The sequence below is a fragment of the Saccopteryx bilineata genome, chromosome 7 (genome assembly GCF_036850765.1).
Source record: "Saccopteryx bilineata isolate mSacBil1 chromosome 7, mSacBil1_pri_phased_curated, whole genome shotgun sequence".
Lineage (NCBI taxonomy): Eukaryota > Metazoa > Chordata > Mammalia > Chiroptera > Emballonuridae > Saccopteryx > Saccopteryx bilineata.
The window spans coordinates 18,519,210-18,536,681 of record NC_089496.1 but is presented as its reverse complement, the minus strand read 5'-3'; the positions used below and the strand labels follow the sequence as shown (position 1 = coordinate 18,536,681).

The 17,472-nt window shown below is 39.9% G+C and overlaps 2 protein-coding genes across 4 annotated transcripts in view; one reads left to right on the top strand and one right to left on the bottom strand.

The window, feature by feature from the left end:
- The window catches only part of DBF4 (DBF4-CDC7 kinase regulatory subunit), a 30,820-nt gene extending 17,761 nt beyond the window's left edge, over positions 1-13,059 (bottom strand). For both annotated transcript variants that reach the window (XM_066239643.1, XM_066239644.1), the window contains exons 1-6: positions 12,760-13,059; positions 11,487-11,659; positions 4,017-4,196; positions 2,219-2,269; positions 1,687-1,756; positions 1,449-1,525 (exon numbers count right to left, since the gene is read on the bottom strand). In XM_066239643.1, the coding sequence (XP_066095740.1) occupies positions 1,449-1,525; positions 1,687-1,756; positions 2,219-2,269; positions 4,017-4,196; positions 11,487-11,659; positions 12,760-12,805 (597 nt within the window). In that variant the 5' untranslated portion in view covers positions 12,806-13,059. The remainder of the gene's footprint in view (positions 1-1,448; positions 1,526-1,686; positions 1,757-2,218; positions 2,270-4,016; positions 4,197-11,486; positions 11,660-12,759) is intronic.
- A 185-nt stretch (positions 13,060-13,244) lies between these two features.
- The window catches only part of SLC25A40 (solute carrier family 25 member 40), a 37,880-nt gene continuing 33,652 nt past the window's right edge, over positions 13,245-17,472 (top strand). For both annotated transcript variants that reach the window (XM_066240202.1, XM_066240201.1), the window contains exon 1: positions 13,245-13,470. The gene's annotated coding sequence lies outside the window, so the exon portion shown is untranslated. The remainder of the gene's footprint in view (positions 13,471-17,472) is intronic.

Below are 17,472 nucleotides of genomic sequence, written 5' to 3'. Positions count from 1 at the left end.
ACATACGGTGCTCCTCTCACTGACTGCCAACGAAAGGTGTCCCTTCCAGAAATGCGGCGGAGGTCTGGATAAATGGCCTCAGGGGGCCACAGTTTGGGGATGCCTGCTCCACTGTGCCACCGCCTGGTCAGACCAGAGTCTACCTTTAAGTGGATAAATTTCCCAATGTACTATCTTTTCTCTTGTGATGTTGCCTTAAGGATGACCTATTGTCAGAGTTGGTGGGAATACTGAAGCCAGTAACTACATCTCCTATACAAACCCCTTTTTTTCTGGCTAGAAAGAATTGGGGTTGCCTGACCCGTGGTTGCACAGTGGATAAAGCGTCAACCTGGAAACGCTGAGGTTGCCAGTTCAAAACCCTGGGCTTGCCTGGTCAAGGCACATATGTGAGTTGATACTTCCTGCTCCTCTCCCCTTTCTCTCTCTCTCTCTCTCTCTCCTCTCTATAATGGATAAATAAAATCTTAAAAAAAAAAAAAAAAAGAATTGGGAGAGAGGCTCCTACAGTACAAAAATTACAGAGAATTGCTGTATTATGACTTATTTTCTCCCACAGTTTTGCCCTTTGGGTGGGCCTCAGTTATTAAACTACAACTGTAACAGTACTACAAGCAAATAAAATTGAGAAACCTTAACTTTCTGACCAAATGAACTAGGAAAAGGGCCACTGCAGACTGGAGAGCAAGGGAAAGCACAGAGAACGTTAGGAAGGGTAGCCCCAATTCCCTGTACAAATCCACATAAGTACCAGGCTTAACTCTAAGCTGCATATTCTAAGGACAGACACAAAGCAAAAGCTTTGAAAATTGGAACTAAGGTTCAAATCAATGCCCAAGTCTCAGACTAATGTATAAGTGATGCAGTGATGCATATACAGAACAAACAAAAAGCTCCATACAAGTCTCTGAAACTAATTCTGAGGTTAGACCTGCCTCCTACACAAATTGAGACAGAACTGAGAGTTTGAACAAAACTTGATGACTGCCTCCTAAAACAGTGACAGCAATAACAACAAAATCAGTCTTCTCCAGAGTATTATAAAAGATCTGGAATCCACAACATAACATTTACAATGTCTAATACATAGTCAAAACCTATTTGACATATGATCTATACTAGGAACTTCTCACACAATAGAATAATCTGTGGTGTTTTCCATCACAATAAACAGTATCTGTTAAAAGCAGCAGCAACCAAACAAGAAACAAAGCTATGCCACCATCTCAACAACAACAGTTACCTCAGAAATAAATCCTAAAGTTAAATGATACACAACAATTTATTCAAATAACACAAACATGTATAGAACACAGGCTTACCCCTAGGATATTTTGGGAATATATTCTACTTCACAATGCCCCACCCCCTAAAAAACAAGCAACAGATAATGTAAACAAAAACCAAGCTTAACCACTTTAACTTAAAAATTAAAGAAAATAACTTACCACATCTTTTATAGAAGTGCTTGACTTCTTGAGTAAATTCAATTCTTTTTTCTTTTGATCAATGTAGTATCTAATGTCTTAATTAAAATAAAGAAGGGTTTAAGATTAGCATTTTTACCTTTGCAGTTAACAGGCATCTCCTACAATTAGATTTTTCTCTAGGTATAAAGTTCAGAAACAAGGGATAGAAAGACACTTAATTTAAAATACTGTCAAAAAACAAGCATAAAATCCTTACCGTCAACATGGAGAATTTTTACTCCCCACGATAAGGCATTTGATAATATACTGTTTGAAGGAATAAAATCCTGTAAAAAAAATAAATAGTAATTTGATATTTTCTAGGAAACTACTATTTTAGATGAACTGAGTTTAAAAATTTAAAACAATGTCACTAAACAGACCCTATAGTTACAACAAGAATGACATCAGTTTTTTCTTCTGGAATTTATAAAATCAATTCAGCTTAATTCATTCCCATACTCCTGGCAATTAATGTACACTGTAGCTTTACTTAAATAATTTCAAGAATTACTCCATTTAAAAATACAAAAATGTCATAAGCTTCAGAAGTCTCTAGTAATACTTTAAAAGGCCACAAGATGGAGATACTTCTTCATAAAAAGTTGAGTATGTTCTATTTAAAATCATGTATGTGTTGATATTTAGACTTTTTCTATTAAAATGAGAAAAGAAATATCAAGAACATCTCCATTTTCCAGCTGAGTTTTTAATAAAAGGATATAGTTATTTTTTAAGTTCCTACTTACGTGGTCCTTAATAGCCTTTTCAACTAATAATTTTCCTCTGCTCAAACACACCTATAAAAGACCAGAGATCAAACATAAAAAGTTGTAACATAGTGCCTCATTGAAAAGATTAAAAAACAGCTAAATAGATACAATTTGTTGATACATTTTAACATAAATATAAAATCTAAAATAAATAAATTCTATTTGTACAAGTCTTAATGACTATCAACAAAATAAAGTATGGTATAAAGTGATTTCCTTAGGGCCTTTGCAAAATAATCTCCTATTTAAAAGTTTGTTTCTTTATTTTCTTTCCTTTCTTTCATTTGGGGGGAGGAAGGGTGAAGCAACTAAACTCAACTGCTCAACTGAATGTTGTGGAGACCCAAGGTCAGTTCTACAGTAAATTCTATTTAACAACAATAAAAATATATCTGGGTTCTTCTGGAACTGTTCATTATTAATCTTTTAGTTTTCCATTAAAATCTAAGAATATAGTTAACTGCATATTCTGTTTTTACATGGTATTTCACTTTTGAAATGAAGCACTAGAAAAAAGCAGTTGAAATGCTATGAAGAACAACTACTGTGCAACTAGTCTTTGGTGTATAATCCTATTATTCCAAAAAAGCATTAACTGAAGATGTATGAACCTTTCTTGATCTCATCTCCTTTGGCATTTTCCCTCTATACATCTGTCACTTTTTTAAGTGACATCTCTTATGTAACTATTTATTCTATTCCTCATCCTGATCCCATTTTTCTTGCTTCCCAATGGTTCTAGGTAAGTTTAGAAGGATACTTTAAAATAATCACATTTCAATCTAAAAATAAGATAAACATTTTAGTTTTTATTCTCTTCTCCACACCCAATTAAATCAATTTATTTTTCACTATACCTTCCAACTTATTGGCAATGGAGTGGAAGGGGTATGATGTCAGCAATTCTAGAACAGGGGTTGGCAAACTCCCTGTGAAGGACAAGCGACTACACATTTTAGGTTCTGCTGGCCATGCAGCCTCTATCCCAACCCTCTAATTCTGCCTCTCTTCATTTCTGTATTGACTGGATGCAGTAATCAGTCAATATGTAAACAAATGGTTATGGCTATGTTAATAAAACTTTATTTGTGGATAATGAAATTTGAATTTCATATACCGTATTTTTCGCTCCATAAGACACACTTTTCCCCCAAAAAGTGGAGGGGAAAAAGCCTGTGCATCTTATGGAGCAAAAAATACAGTATTTTATTAAATATTTTAACACACCACTTGGTTCAGAATATTTTTCTTATTTTCCTCCTTAAAACCCTAGGTGTGTCTTATGATCAGGTACATCTTATGGAGCAAAAATACAGTAATTTTCACTTGTCCCAAAATGATGTTCTTTTCATTTACCCCCAATTTGAAAATGTAAAAGCATGTTTAACTTGCAAATTATAAAAAAAAGGCTAGATTTGGCCAGTGCCCATAGTTGCTAATCCTCACTCTAAAACAAACCAATAAACAAAGTATTTCAATTTTTTTCTTTAAAACAATGATCCACTGTTGTTGTTTTTTTAAGCTGTAAACTACTCTAAGAAATAAAAGCCATTCCTAAATGCAATAGAACATTTTAGCATTCAGAGTATAACTACACAAGCACTATTAGACAACAATCACCGTTCTATCAGACGGCAACCTTACTGAATGGAAAGCTACACATAATGTAGACATTGTTCTACCTAAGTGAACTCTGCTGCCAGCCTGCTCTTGACAATCAAGAGGTTCCCAGGTGGTTACCTTTCTGAGTCTCAAAGTATTTTTAGAGACTTACTGAATCTGGAGACTTAAATGAACTTCCATCATGGCTGGGATGAGGTGAAGTGGTTTCTGCAGTATATGCAGATTCTGGACTTGGTACAGGAGAAATCTGTCCAAATGTCTGTGCCAATTTGGCTTCCTTTTTACTTGAAATAAGATAACTGATATCTTTGCTGAGAAATTCTTCAATTCGCTAAAGGAAAACACAGTATTTATAACTCATGTAAGTCAAACTGTTTCATATGCTAAGCAGAGATCCCAATTTGATACATTTCAATATTTTATATATCGGTAGTTTTTATACAGTATTTTTCTGAACCTAGAGTTCTAAGTAAATACAATGAGAATTCCAGTATGAACAGCAGATTCCAGATTCTACTTTCAAGTACTTTACACATAATCCTATTTAATTCAATCTATATAACAGCCCCATGGCACTAATATTAGCCACATTTTGTGGAAAACAAAATTGAAGAGAAGTGACTTGCTTAAGGTTAAGGTTATGCCAGTAGTAATAACAGAATTTGAACACAGGTATTCTGTTTAAGTCCATGATTTAATTTACTGAATGGCAGAAATGTTCATAAGCATTGTCCAGCATGGTAATAACTTGTCACATGTGGCTACTGAGTATCTGAAATGTAACTAATGTGACTAGCAACTAAATTTTAAATAAGCTCATGAAGCTAATGGCTCCCTACTGGACAACAGTTCAAAAATCAGTTGTAACATTGTTCCACAGGACTTTAACAGGAAAGTGAGAACACCTAACCCTTAAGAGTGTAAGACAACCTGAAGAGAATTTTCCTAAAATGTTTGAAAACTGCTACTAACATGCCTGAATTTATAAACACATGTACCAAAGTCAATATGATCAAAGATCACTTTCATTCAAGGGCAGGAAAATTATAATAAGTAAAAATAAATACTAACGTCCCAGCCAGTTGGCTCAGCAGTAGAGCATCAAACTGGCATGTGGAAGTCCCAGGTTCAATCCCTGGTCAGGACAAACAGAAGAAGCGATCATCTGCTTCCCCCCCCCCCACCTTCTCTCCTCCCGCAGCCTGGCTTGATTGATTGATTGATTTGAGTGTTGGCCCTGGGTACTGAGGATGGTTCCGTGGAGCCTCCATCTCAGGTGCTAAAAACAGCTGGGTTGCAAGCTGTCCCAGATGGGCAGAGCACCGGCCCCAGAAGGGGGTAGCTGGATGGACTGGATCCCCGCTCGGGGCCCATGCGGGAGTCTGTCTCTGTATTTCCTCTCACTTAAAAAACAAACAACAACAAAAAAAACTAAAAACTTCTAAAATACTTTTAAACAGCTATATCTAATTTCCATAGGATCCCACAATATAAATGGGGACAATTTAAAAAATGAAGCCAAGTATGTAATAGATTCATGTAAGCATTAAGCAGAATGTGCTTCTAAAGCCAGGTGGCCCCCTCTCGGTTAAATGCAAATCACTACTTCCTTTTTCTTTTTCTAAACAACATTTTCATTAAACAGTAAATAAAGTATCCACATTTATTTATTCTAAGGATTACAAACTCAAATGCCTACAAGATCCAGCAGGAATATAAGTAAACAATTTACACATCAAATACTTTCACTTTCATAAATACATGACCCTAGCACTGCCAGTTTCCAACTTTTATTTTATTTTATTTTTTTAGTATTTTTTCTGAAGCTAGAAACAGGGAGAGGCAGTCAGACAGACTCCCGCATGCGCCAGACCGGGATCCAACCGGCACGCCCACCAGGGGCGACGCTCTGTCCACCAGGGGGCGATGCTCTGCCCCTCCGGGGCTTCACTCTGCCGCGACCAGAGTCACTCCAGCGCCTGGGGCAGAGGCCAAGGAGCAATCTCCAGCGCCTGGGCCATCTTTGCTCCAGTGGAGCCTCGGCTGCTGGAGGGGAAGAGAGAGACAGAGAGGAAGGAAAGGGGGAGGGGTGGAGAAGCAGATGGGCGCTTATCCTGTGTGCCCTGGCTGGGAATTGAACCCAGGACTTCTGCACACCAGGCCGATGCTCTACCACTGAGCCAACTGGCCAGGGCCAGTTTCCAACTTTTAAAGAGACATCCAATCTCCTGCACATTTTAAAATGATAAAATTTACCATTTTAATCATTTTCAGGTGTACAATTCAGTAGCATTAAGTATACTCATGTTGTACAACCATCACCTGGCACTATACATTTCCAAAACTTTTTTGTCATCATTCCAGCTGAAACTCTGTATACATTAAATAACTTCCTATTTCCCCCCTTTTAAATCTCTATTCTACTTTCCGTTCTATGAATCCGACTATTCTAGGTACCTCCTATTAATCTGATACTGTATTTGTCCTTTTGTGTCTGGCTTATTTCACTTAGCACAATGTTTTCAAGGTTCATCCACATTGTACCAGGGATAAGAATTTCACTCCTTTTCAAGGATAAATGATATTTCATAGTACATACATACCATATTTTGTTTATCCATTCATTTGTTAACACTGGGTTGTTCCCACCTTTTGGCTACTGTGAATGACACTGCTATGAACATGGGTATATGAATGTATCTTCAAGACCCTGCTTTCAATTCTTTTAGGTACATACACAGACGTGGAATTACTTGATCATACGGCAATTCTATTTTTCATTTTTTTTTTTTTGAGGAACCCCATACTGTTTACCACAGCAGTTGCACCATTTATAATCCCACCAACAGTGCACAGGATTCCAGTTTCCCCACATCCTAATATTTTTTTACAGTGACCACCCTAATGCAAGTGAGATGGTAACACATGTGGTTTTGATTTTATTTACCAAATAACTGGTGATATTGAGCATCTTTTCCTGTATTTATTGACCATTTTTAAATCTTTGGAGAAATGGCTATTTAAGTCTTTTGCTCATTTTTTTTTTCAAGTAAGAGAAACAGAGAGAGGGACAGATAGGCAGGAAGGGAGAAAGATGAGAAGCACCAATTCTTCATTGTGGCACTTTCGTTGTTCATTGATTGCTTTCTCATATGTGCCTTAATGGGGCGGCAGCTCCCGAAGCGCGAGTGACTCCTTGCTCAAGCAGGCGACCTTGGGGTCTCGAACCTGGGTCCTCTGCATCCCAGTCCGATGCTCTATCCACTGTGCCACTGCCTGGTCAGGCTTTTGCTCATTTTTTAATCAGGTCGCTGTTTGTTGTTGAGTTGTAGGAATTCTTTATATATTTTGGATACTAACCCCTTATTAGATATGATTTGCAAATATCTTTCTTACATTCTATGGGTTGTCTTTTCACCTTCTTAATAGTGTCCATTGATGAACAAAACCTTTTCATTTTTTTTTAATTTTTTTTTTAATTCATTTTAGAGAGGCGAGGGAGAGACAGAGAGAGAGAAAGAGGAGAGACAGAGAGAGAGAAGGGGGGGAGGAGCTGGAAGCATCAACTCCCATATGTGCCTTGACCAGGCAAGCCCAGGGCTTTGAACCAGCGACCTCAGCATTTCCAGGTCGACGCTTTATCCACTGCACCACCACAGGTCAGGCCCTTTTCATTTTTATAAAGTCTAATTTATCTATTTTTAATTTCTTCCTTTGCTTTTGGTATCATGTCCAAGGAATCAACACCAAATACAATGTCATGAAAACTTTTCTTTATACATTCCTCTAAGAATTTCAGGTCATGTTCATATCTTAATCCAATTTAATTTTAGTACATGATGTACAATAAGGGTAACATTTCATTTATTTGTATGTTGATATCCATTTTTCCTACATTGGCTGTTTTAAAGAGTGTCCTTTCCCCACAGAATGGTGTTGAAAAATCAAATAACACTATATGTGAGGGCTGATTTCTGTTCTCTATTGCAATGGTCTTTTCTTATGCTAGTACTACACACCTCTTTGGTTTTCCTTTTTCTAAAGCTTGTTACAACTCTTTAGTAGAATATCATTTACAGTTTGGCACCAAAATAACATCGTTTCTTGCTATGTCCTCCATCTAAATCCCAAACTCAAGTCATACTGTGTAATATTAGCAGTTGCTCAAACAAACCATCCAGACATATATTTTGAATATGTTTTCCCTCTAGTTTGCTCATTATGCCTGGTCTATGACTACGCTTTCAAAACTCAGCCCAAACCTTATCTCTGGTACAATTTCTAAAGGCAGTCAATCATTTCCCCTTTGTCCTGATGTCAATTTCTATTTAATTTGTCAAAGTATTGATAATACTATACTGTCAGTTATTTCTTTAGGTGACTGATGTTCCCATAGAATATTCCTATAGGACTAGACTACCCCTTACTTATTTTTGCATCCCCAGCATCTACAATAGTGCTGGAATATATGGAAGACCCTGGCAGAATAATTTTTGAATAAGTTTCTATGTCAAAATCAGAAGCATTCTTTAAAACTGAGTTCAACAGTGTCTATAAAAAGGCCTCCAAGATTCCTCGGGCAGACAGAATCTTTCCCCCTTCTTGACATTCTATGTTGTATTAAAATTAGTTGTACCCATACCATTTCTACCTAGCTGAGGGAAAGTGGACACCAGATTTATTTTTGACTCTAATGAAACAATACTATGTCCTGTACTGCTGACTTAGTTTTATCATGGTCTTCAATTTATTGGCTATTGTTATTCTGTGATGACTCAATGTCATAATGAACATCAATCAAGTAACTGTCTTCAAGTTCATGATATGGCAAGGTATCTGCCCTTCTATCTCTATTCTTCTCCAACTACCCTGTTTTAGTCCAAACTGTTTAGACATGGACCTAAATGTGGCTGGTGCCATGTCCTTTTTAGATGGTTTTATAATAGGTACTTTCCTTGTCACAATTAAAGATATTTCCCCATTATGTCAGACTTCACTGCCGTGCTCTCAGTGGGTAAATTTGTCAATAGTGCACTCTCCAGATAAATGGGGGATTTAGAGGTCTTCATTAAGACTAGAGAAAACAAATGCACAAAGTGAACAATTAAAGAAAAGGACAAATGGTAACTGAAGCAAGAGAAATTACAAAATGAAACTAGGTCTAAGTAATCCTAAACAGTTAACTCATAGCTCATAGCATAATTTTTTCAAGGAATACCTATTCAACTAAATAGAACTTAAATCTAAAACTCTTAGTGGCTAGACGTCAAAGTTCCTTTATAGTTCACTAGATCTTCATAACAAAGTTTTGTTTTAAGTAAGAGGAAGGGTGACAGGGAGACAGACTCCGCATGCAGCAACCCAGCAACTCCCATCTGGGGCAGATGCTCTAATCAACCGAGCTATTTTCAGTGCCTTGGGCCAATGTTCGAACCAAAAGAGCTACTGGCTGCAAGAGAAGAAGAGAGAGAGAAGGGAGAGGGGGCGGGAAGAAAAGCAGATGGTTGTTTCTCACGTTTGCTCTGACAGTGGATCAAATCAGGGACGTCTAGATGCCAGGCGACACTGTATCCACTGAGCAAACCAGCCATGACCAACAAAGTCTGTTTATGAAGAAACGGCATGACCAACAAAGTCTGTTTATGATAGAAATGGTAATGTGCTAGAGACAGAAATCAGGGTATCACTAAACTATTGGAAATATAGAGTGTGGGTAGACCAGAACTTGATTAAAAAAATTTTTTTTTCAAAAAGGAACTAAGGAATAAAGTTAATAAATAAAATTTAGTGGAAAATCAGCAGCACGGGGGGGAATCTGGAAACTCAGACCCTTAAAATATGCCCCTCACTTCATTGGTGTACTTCAAACCACTAGAGGATACAAACTTTTAATGTATAAAACCAAAGTCTCTATTATCTAACTAAAAGTTAATTGAAAATTTGTTTCTTGCAAATGCCTCAGGAACTGATGGGGACTGAGAGAAGAAAAAGGGGGACAGGGCAAGCAGTCCCTGCATTAGAGTCTATGCTGCTATTTCAGCTAGAGCACTTTCCTCTTTACTGGTTTTACCCACTGGACTTCTGAATATGATTTTGTTAGTGTTCCACTGCTAAAAACACAAATCTAAAATTACTGATTTAGATCTGAAGGGTTAATGGTTATTCATCTTATATGAGAAAGCTGCTAAAATTGTATCAGATTAATTGCTAGAGGAACAGAATAGTGCAGTAACATGTTAGTCTGGGAATTAGGAGGCTAATCGTATCCTGGGCCAGCCATTCACTTTCTCCTGACCCTGAAGTACTACTTAATTTCTAAAATGAAAGTAGCAGACCTATAAATATGACTTTTAGGAATAAGAAATACAGTCATACAGTTATTATGATATATGCTACTACTATGACAAAGTGTATTATAATGTTCTAAGAAAATGAACAGCAAAAAAAGTAGAGCCCTGGCCGGTTGGCTCAGCGGTAGAGCGTCGGCCTAGCGTGCGGAGGACCAGGGTTCGATTCCGGGCCAGGGCACACAGGAGAAGCGCCCATTTGCTTCTCCACCCCTCCGCCACGCCTTCCTCTCTGTCTCTCTCTTCCCCTCCCGCAGCCAAGGCTCCATTGGAGCAAAGATGGCCTGGGCGCTGGGGATGGCTCTGTGGCCTCTGCCTCAGGCGCTAGAGTGGCTCTGGTCGCAACATGGCGATGCCCAGGATGGGCAGAGCGTTGCCCCATGGTGGGCGTGCCGGGTAGATCCCGGTCGGGAGCATGTGGGAGTCTGTCTGACTGTCTCTCCCTGTTTCAGAAAAAAAAAAAAAAAAAAAAAGTAGAATAGCTTTCCAAAGATAATTAAGTAAAATATCACAAAAATAAACAATTCCAAGAAACTTGTTAATTGTTCCTCTGAAAATTTCTATCTTAGTAATGACAGGATCTGTTCCAGATGTCAACCTTAACAACTCAAAGTGCAGTAAAAACCTTTTAAACAGGAATTAGAAAATAAATGAATAAAATCTTAGCCCTACTTGCTAAAAGTTACCTAATACTAACCTTAATCCTATGAAAATCTTAGAATTTTACCCAAATTTTCTAACTTCTTAATCATTTATTCAATGTGTAAGAGGTAGGAAAGCAGGTTTCCCACATTCTTAATCCAAACCCCTGTTCCCCTAAGGACATTCATTCTGTTGATACTTTTATCACTCAAGCACAATTTTAATTCTTAGGTTTTCCTTCTTCTGTAAATAACAAACAACATTCTTTGTGTATATGCTCGTCAAGACAAATTTATGTAGCTCCCCAATAATCACAAGCCAGGAGTCCTGCTATCTGAAAGACATCCCCATATTACAATGAGAAGACAATTAGCAGTTCCATCAGGACTTGGAGTCTCACTTATCACTTTGTGAATTTTATACTGAATGATCACAGAAGACCTAAAATTTGTCAAGGCTACAAAAGGTTAAAACAGGTAGTTTTCCATTAACAATATACAACTGATAAAAATTTTGACCTTAGTGCTTATAAGCTTATAAATTTTCCAAAATAAACAAACTAGATGACTACATATTAAAAAGTACTGGTTACACATTTTTCCTTTTTTTGTCAGTGTCTGATTTTGACTTACCCCTCCCAGATCCTTAATGTCCTTTTGCAGTTTTTCAGATATGGTGACAGAAGGTAAGTCAATGTAAAATATCTTTCCCCAAAGTGGCTTATATTTAGACTTTTCTGGTTTGTTATCAGTTTTCAGAGATTTCAAAGATGGTCTATTTTTTTCATTTTTGAGTTGGATTTCACCTGTTCAAAAATTTAGAATTAGATATTTTTTGCTGACAGAAAATTTCTACTGTTTTATAAAGTTCTTTATACAACAATCATATCAGAGGGGAAAATCTTTATCCCACCAATTTAATTCATTTCTCTTTGTAGTACCACTTAGGATAACGGCAAAATAACCTATGTTTTAACAAATACTACATTGTGAAACAATTATTGTTTACAGCCAACAGTTGAGTGAATAAAATATTCATGTGTTTGTGTTTTATATCTTAAGATAGCGAACTATATAAAACTTTATTCAAAGATTTTCCTCCTTAGAGTATAAATTTCACCGGGTGGTCATTCAACAAATATGTCTGGAGCATCGCCATTCTGTTGAACACTCAAAACCGGTGCTTAAAACGTTAAACACAAGAAATGCAAAAACCTGTTACCCAGAATGACCTAGTCCTTAATGCTCGAGGTTTAGTTTCATATAGTTTGACTATCTGTTAAGAACTAAATGGTCTACTTGAGGGACCAAATCACCATTTCTTTCATTATTTCCTTTGAAAAGAGATCTGAGATTCAAACTGCTTTAAAAATTTACTTTTAGAACACAACTTATTCATAAAGTGGAAGTTAACATATATGTATTATATATGTACACAAAATACAGATCTACAAAGATTGAAAATGGAAGCTTGCCTTTGTTTGTCTATATGAAAACAGCAATGTATTCGAACCGCAAATACTTTCAAGTTTATGATTGCAGGACATAAAAGAGTAAGACCAAAACCCACCCACAATCACCCGACTTAATCCTGAAGCGAAAAGCACATCCGCTTTCCAACCGCGGAACGCGTGGCTGCCTCGCCGGGAGCCCAGGCGAGCTCCCGGGCCGCACCGCCTGGCGTTGGGGGCCGCCGCCGGAGCCTGGGAGGGAGCGCGAGGCCCGGGCCTGGGCCGTTCCCTTTCCTCAGGCGAAGCCTGAGCCGACGGAGCCTGCCCTTCAGGCCACAACAGGACGGGCAAGCCGGAAAAGCAGCAGGGACCGCAGTGAGAGAGGGAAGGACTGGGCGGTGGGAGCAGGGGAAGGGAAAGAACTCAAGGGATGCCGGCGGAGAAGGGGCTCGTACCCGGGAACTGTCCCTTGCTGTGGATCCTCATGGCCCCGGGGTTCATGGCAGCCGCCCGGCACCTACATGCTGGACCCCGAGAGGGCGCTGGGCCGGGTGGCCGAGAAAACACGGCCCCTCGAGGCCCGTCAACCCGCCGGTTGCCCGTCTTCTTCCGCAGACTACCCCACCCACGCAACAGAGATAGCGCGTCGGCTCGCCGGGTTTCCGGGGCCGGCCCAGGGTTCAAGGCGCAGAGGAGGAAGGGGAAAACACCAACGAGTGGGCTGTGGCGGTTGAAGATTTGAAAACGCGTCACGCGGCCGCACGCCGCGCGCTGCTCCCCGCCTCGCGCTGCACGTTCTGCCTCATGCCCCGCCTCCTCGCGCTGCACGTCCCGCCCTCTATGCCCCGCCCCTGCGCTGCACGTCCCGCCCTCCATGCCCCGCCTCCTCGCGCTGCACGTTCAGCCCTCATGCCCCGCCTCCTCGAGCCGCGTGCCCCGCCCCCACGGTCCGGTCTCCTAGTCGCCCCCCACCGCGATGCCCGGTCTCATTTTCGCGCTTTCTCGCTCGCTGCTTGGCGTCCTACGGCTTCCCTGAAGAGCCAGTGTGGCTCCGTGTTGATCCGCGTAGTGGATGCAGTTAGCGCCGAGGTCGGTCCAGCCCTCCACCAGCGTCATCCCGCCTTCTGGGTGTCCGGGATCGCCTGCGGTCCAGCCGCCTCCACCAGGTACGCTGATTTCTGGCGGGTCGACTGTGCAGGAGTCCGGAGGCGCGGCGGCCGCGACGGAGCCCGGGCTGTGTCGGGCTGGGCCGGCCTGGGCCGGCCTGGGCGGGGAGACAGCCCCTGCTCGGCGCGCCTGGAGTCGCAGCGCGGGCTTTTCCCGCGATTGCCGCGGACCCTGCGGGCTGAAGACAGGCCGCAGAGAGACCTGCTGCGTGGAGAGGCCCGGGGCATGCAAGAGCGTCCCGCCGGGAGGCCCCCGCCTGCGGCGCCCTTGGATACCTGACTTGGGAGCTACTCTTTAAACCTCTGCTTTACCCGGACCTGTTTTATTGCGTGAAAGTTTATTTCAACCATAATAGTGAAATTTGACGTCTCAAGTCTAGGGTGTCGGGTCTGGACCGCCCACTTGCCAGCCTGTTAAGACCTCGGCTAAATGACCTGACCCTTTGAGTCTCAGTTTTTTTATTTATAAAATGGAGATACTGACGGGATTATAGTTTGGATTAAATTAAAATATTTTGTAAAGTATAATGATTTTGTTTTGTAAACGGGAAACCGCTGCACAAGAAAAGAAATTGGTTTGGGTATGTTTCTGCTTGTAAACTCAAGTAAGAAGAGGATTTAATCTTGTATTCCTTTGCATTTCTTAACTTATGGCCATAATAGGCACTCACTGTTTAATGGTTGATTTTTGACCTAGTAGTTCAGGGAAGTCAGTGCCGATAACTCCGTTTCGAAAATAGCTACTTGAAAGCATACACAAAGGTGGCTTTTGATACCTTCAGGCTTGATTAGGGAAATGGGAGTTATGTTGTGGAAGACTTACTGTTGAAGGGCCTGGGGAGACAGTCATGAAACTACCTTTAGTAGATAATTGATAATATTTGTAACTCAGGAGAGATATCTGGGAGTGCGATAAAGAGAGGGAAGACTGATTTGAGAGGCATCACACAGACCAATCACTGATTCTCAATCACCGGAGTGTTGTACAGGTTATCATATATATAATATATAGTATATATATCATGTATCATATATATTATATATCATATATATCATATATATTTGATATATATGATATATAATTTTAGCGAGGGAGACAGACCGGAAAGGAGAAAGAGAAGCATCAATTCTTTGTTGGGGCACTTTAGTTCATTGATTGCTTCATACAGGCCTTGACGAGGGAGGGGGAGGGGGACTCCAGCAATCTTTGGGCTTAAGCCAGCGACCATGGGTTCATGATGTCTATGATCCCAGATGAGATGGCACTTGAGCGGGTTACCTCAGGGTTTCAAACCTGTATCCTCAGAGTCCCAGGTGGACACCTGCTGCGCCACCACCTGGTCAGGCAATCCGATCTTGATAGGTAGTGTAGCATCCACTGGGTATGAGAACAAACGTCGGAGACTTTCAGGAGTTAAGATGTTACTTTATTGGCCAGTTTAACCTGCGCAGGGGCGAACTCCCAAGGTGTCCAGAGACACCGTGCCCACAAGGAGCTGCAAACGGAAGCCGCACCTGGAGCTTACAGCCAGACCCTTATATATCCTAAGTGAGCAAGCATAGTACAGAAGCAGATGTGGCAGTTTAGCTATTGGCTAGGGAAGTCACAGGCACCATAGCAACAGGGGCCAGTTTTAGCTTAGTGGTGAATTTCAAACCTAAACTTCTGATAAGGGTCTCTGACCTTCTTTGTTCCCAGCCTCACAAGAGCCATATCAGCACTTACTGTTCCTTCAATAGTTACACTCTTTGGCAGCCCCAGTACTCCCTGAATCTAACAGTAGGAGGAGGTGTAGTTTGAACAAACATATTCAACCTGAGAATTTCTATTTGGGAAAGACAACCTATTTTTTAAACGTAAACTACAGAAAGAGCACAAGAAGTTTATGTTTGTAAAAAAAAGTGTTAAAAGATTGAGAAACACTAATATAGAGTGTAGTTACAGCCCTGGGAGGAAGTGAAATTGCCTAGGAGAGCTGTGAAATAAGAGAAGTACAGTAGTGAAGAGCTGAAGCTGAGGAAATAGTGAGAGATGGGGAAAAGGCCACAGTTAGGAAGACAACTGGGAATAAAACTTAGTGTCAAAAGTCAGAATTGCAAACACTGAGATCACTTAGGCTTCACTAAAGGCATGGCTTTGGGAAATTTTGAGCCTCTTTTTTTTAGATTTTATTTATTTTAGAATTTTAGACGGAGAGAGAGAGAAGTGGGGGAGGAGCAGGAAGCATCAACTCCCATATGCGCCTTGACCTGGCAGGCCCTGGGTTTTGAACCAGCGAACTCAGCATTCCAGGTCATCGCTTTGTCCACTGAGCCACCACAGGTCGGGCTTTCATACATTTTAATGTATGAAATGCAGAAATACTTATCAGATGTGAGAATTAAGTGAAACAGTTTTGAAAGCTTTATTAGTTCCGTGCCTGGCACAAAATTAGAGAGAGCTCAGTAACGGCAATAATTGTGCCAAACTGTACCAGCCCCACTAGCCTCGAAAATTCAATAGAGGCCTTAATTTTGATTGTTTAAGATATCTATCATTTGTTTCCTCAGTAAGCTTCAGCGTATGTCTAAGGTAAGTACTGTTCTAGGTAATGATGGGCTTGAAGTGGAAATAGATTCAGTGTACTCTTGCAAAAAATCTGTTAGTATAGGAAATTACAGTGATAGGAAGGGAAGATTGGGTCTTTGGGAGATTTAGGGGTTATGCAAAGGATTTAAACATGTTTCTATTGAGAAAAAAAAAAGAACTGGAAGCCTGTTTTATATTCTCATGAAGGGTGAATACCTTCCTTATTTATTATAATGAGGAAGGACAGTAATGTGGTTGTACTCTTTTAGACACACCCTTGCCTGCACTGAGGTGATAATGCCGAGTATGAAAAGCAGAAAGTCTGTTTTACAGAATAGCATTGGTAACGTTCTAATCTGTTACCAAAGGATAATTTTTAAAAATGTTATTGGCACTCTCATCTTTTAGTAGGCACCAGAAGAAGGGCTTGGTCCTATATCTGTGGTATGTATAGAAACCTCCTTATATATTTTGTCAGTAATCAAGGTAAGAGAATAAGGTTTATGTTAAAGTACCGTATTTCCCCATGTATAAGACGCACACTTTCCACCAAAATTTGAGGACTAAAAACTGGGTGTGTCTTAGACAGTGGTTGTAGTTTTTTTACTTGCATTTCCCGCCTTTTCACACTTGTTTTTGCGCTCATTGTTGAAGGCAGTGATTCATCATCAGACACAGATGAGGACAAGCTAATGGACGGGAGTTTTGACAGTGAAGAGGAGTTGTATGAATGTTATGATGAATAAAACTTGAGTTCAATAACTTTATATAATAAATTTTTTTTCAAATTTCAGGCCCCAAAATGAAGGTGCGTCTTACTTGGGAAAGTGCAGTGACATGTTTTCAAGGTTCATCTATGTTGTAGCATGTATTAGTACTTATTATTTTTTTATGACTGAGTGCCATTTATCAGTTGAACATTTGGGTTGTTTCCACTTTTCTCTGTTATGAATAATACTCTGAACACTTGGTGTACAAGTTTTTATTTGGATGGTTTGTTTTTGGTTTGGGGAGGATGTATACCTAAGTGTGGAATTGCTGGATCATCTGATAATTCTGTGTGAGAAACTATCAAACTGCTTTCCACAGTGGCTGCATTATTCTTCATTCCCACCAGCATTTCTCCACATCTTCATTAACACTTGTTATTATCCTTATTTATTTTGTTAAATTATAGCCTTCTTGCTGTGTGTGAAGTGGTATCTCGTTGTGGTTTTGATTTTCATTTCCCTAATGATAGATGATGTTGAGCATCTTTTCATGTACGTATTGGTCATTAGTATATCTTCTTTGGAAAAATGTCTGTCCAGGTCCTTTGCCCTTTTTTTTCCCAGTTAGGTTTTTGTCTTTCTATTGTTGAGTTATAAGTGTTCTTTAAATGTTTTGTATTCTAAACCCTTATTATATGTATGATTTGCAAACATTTTCTCCAA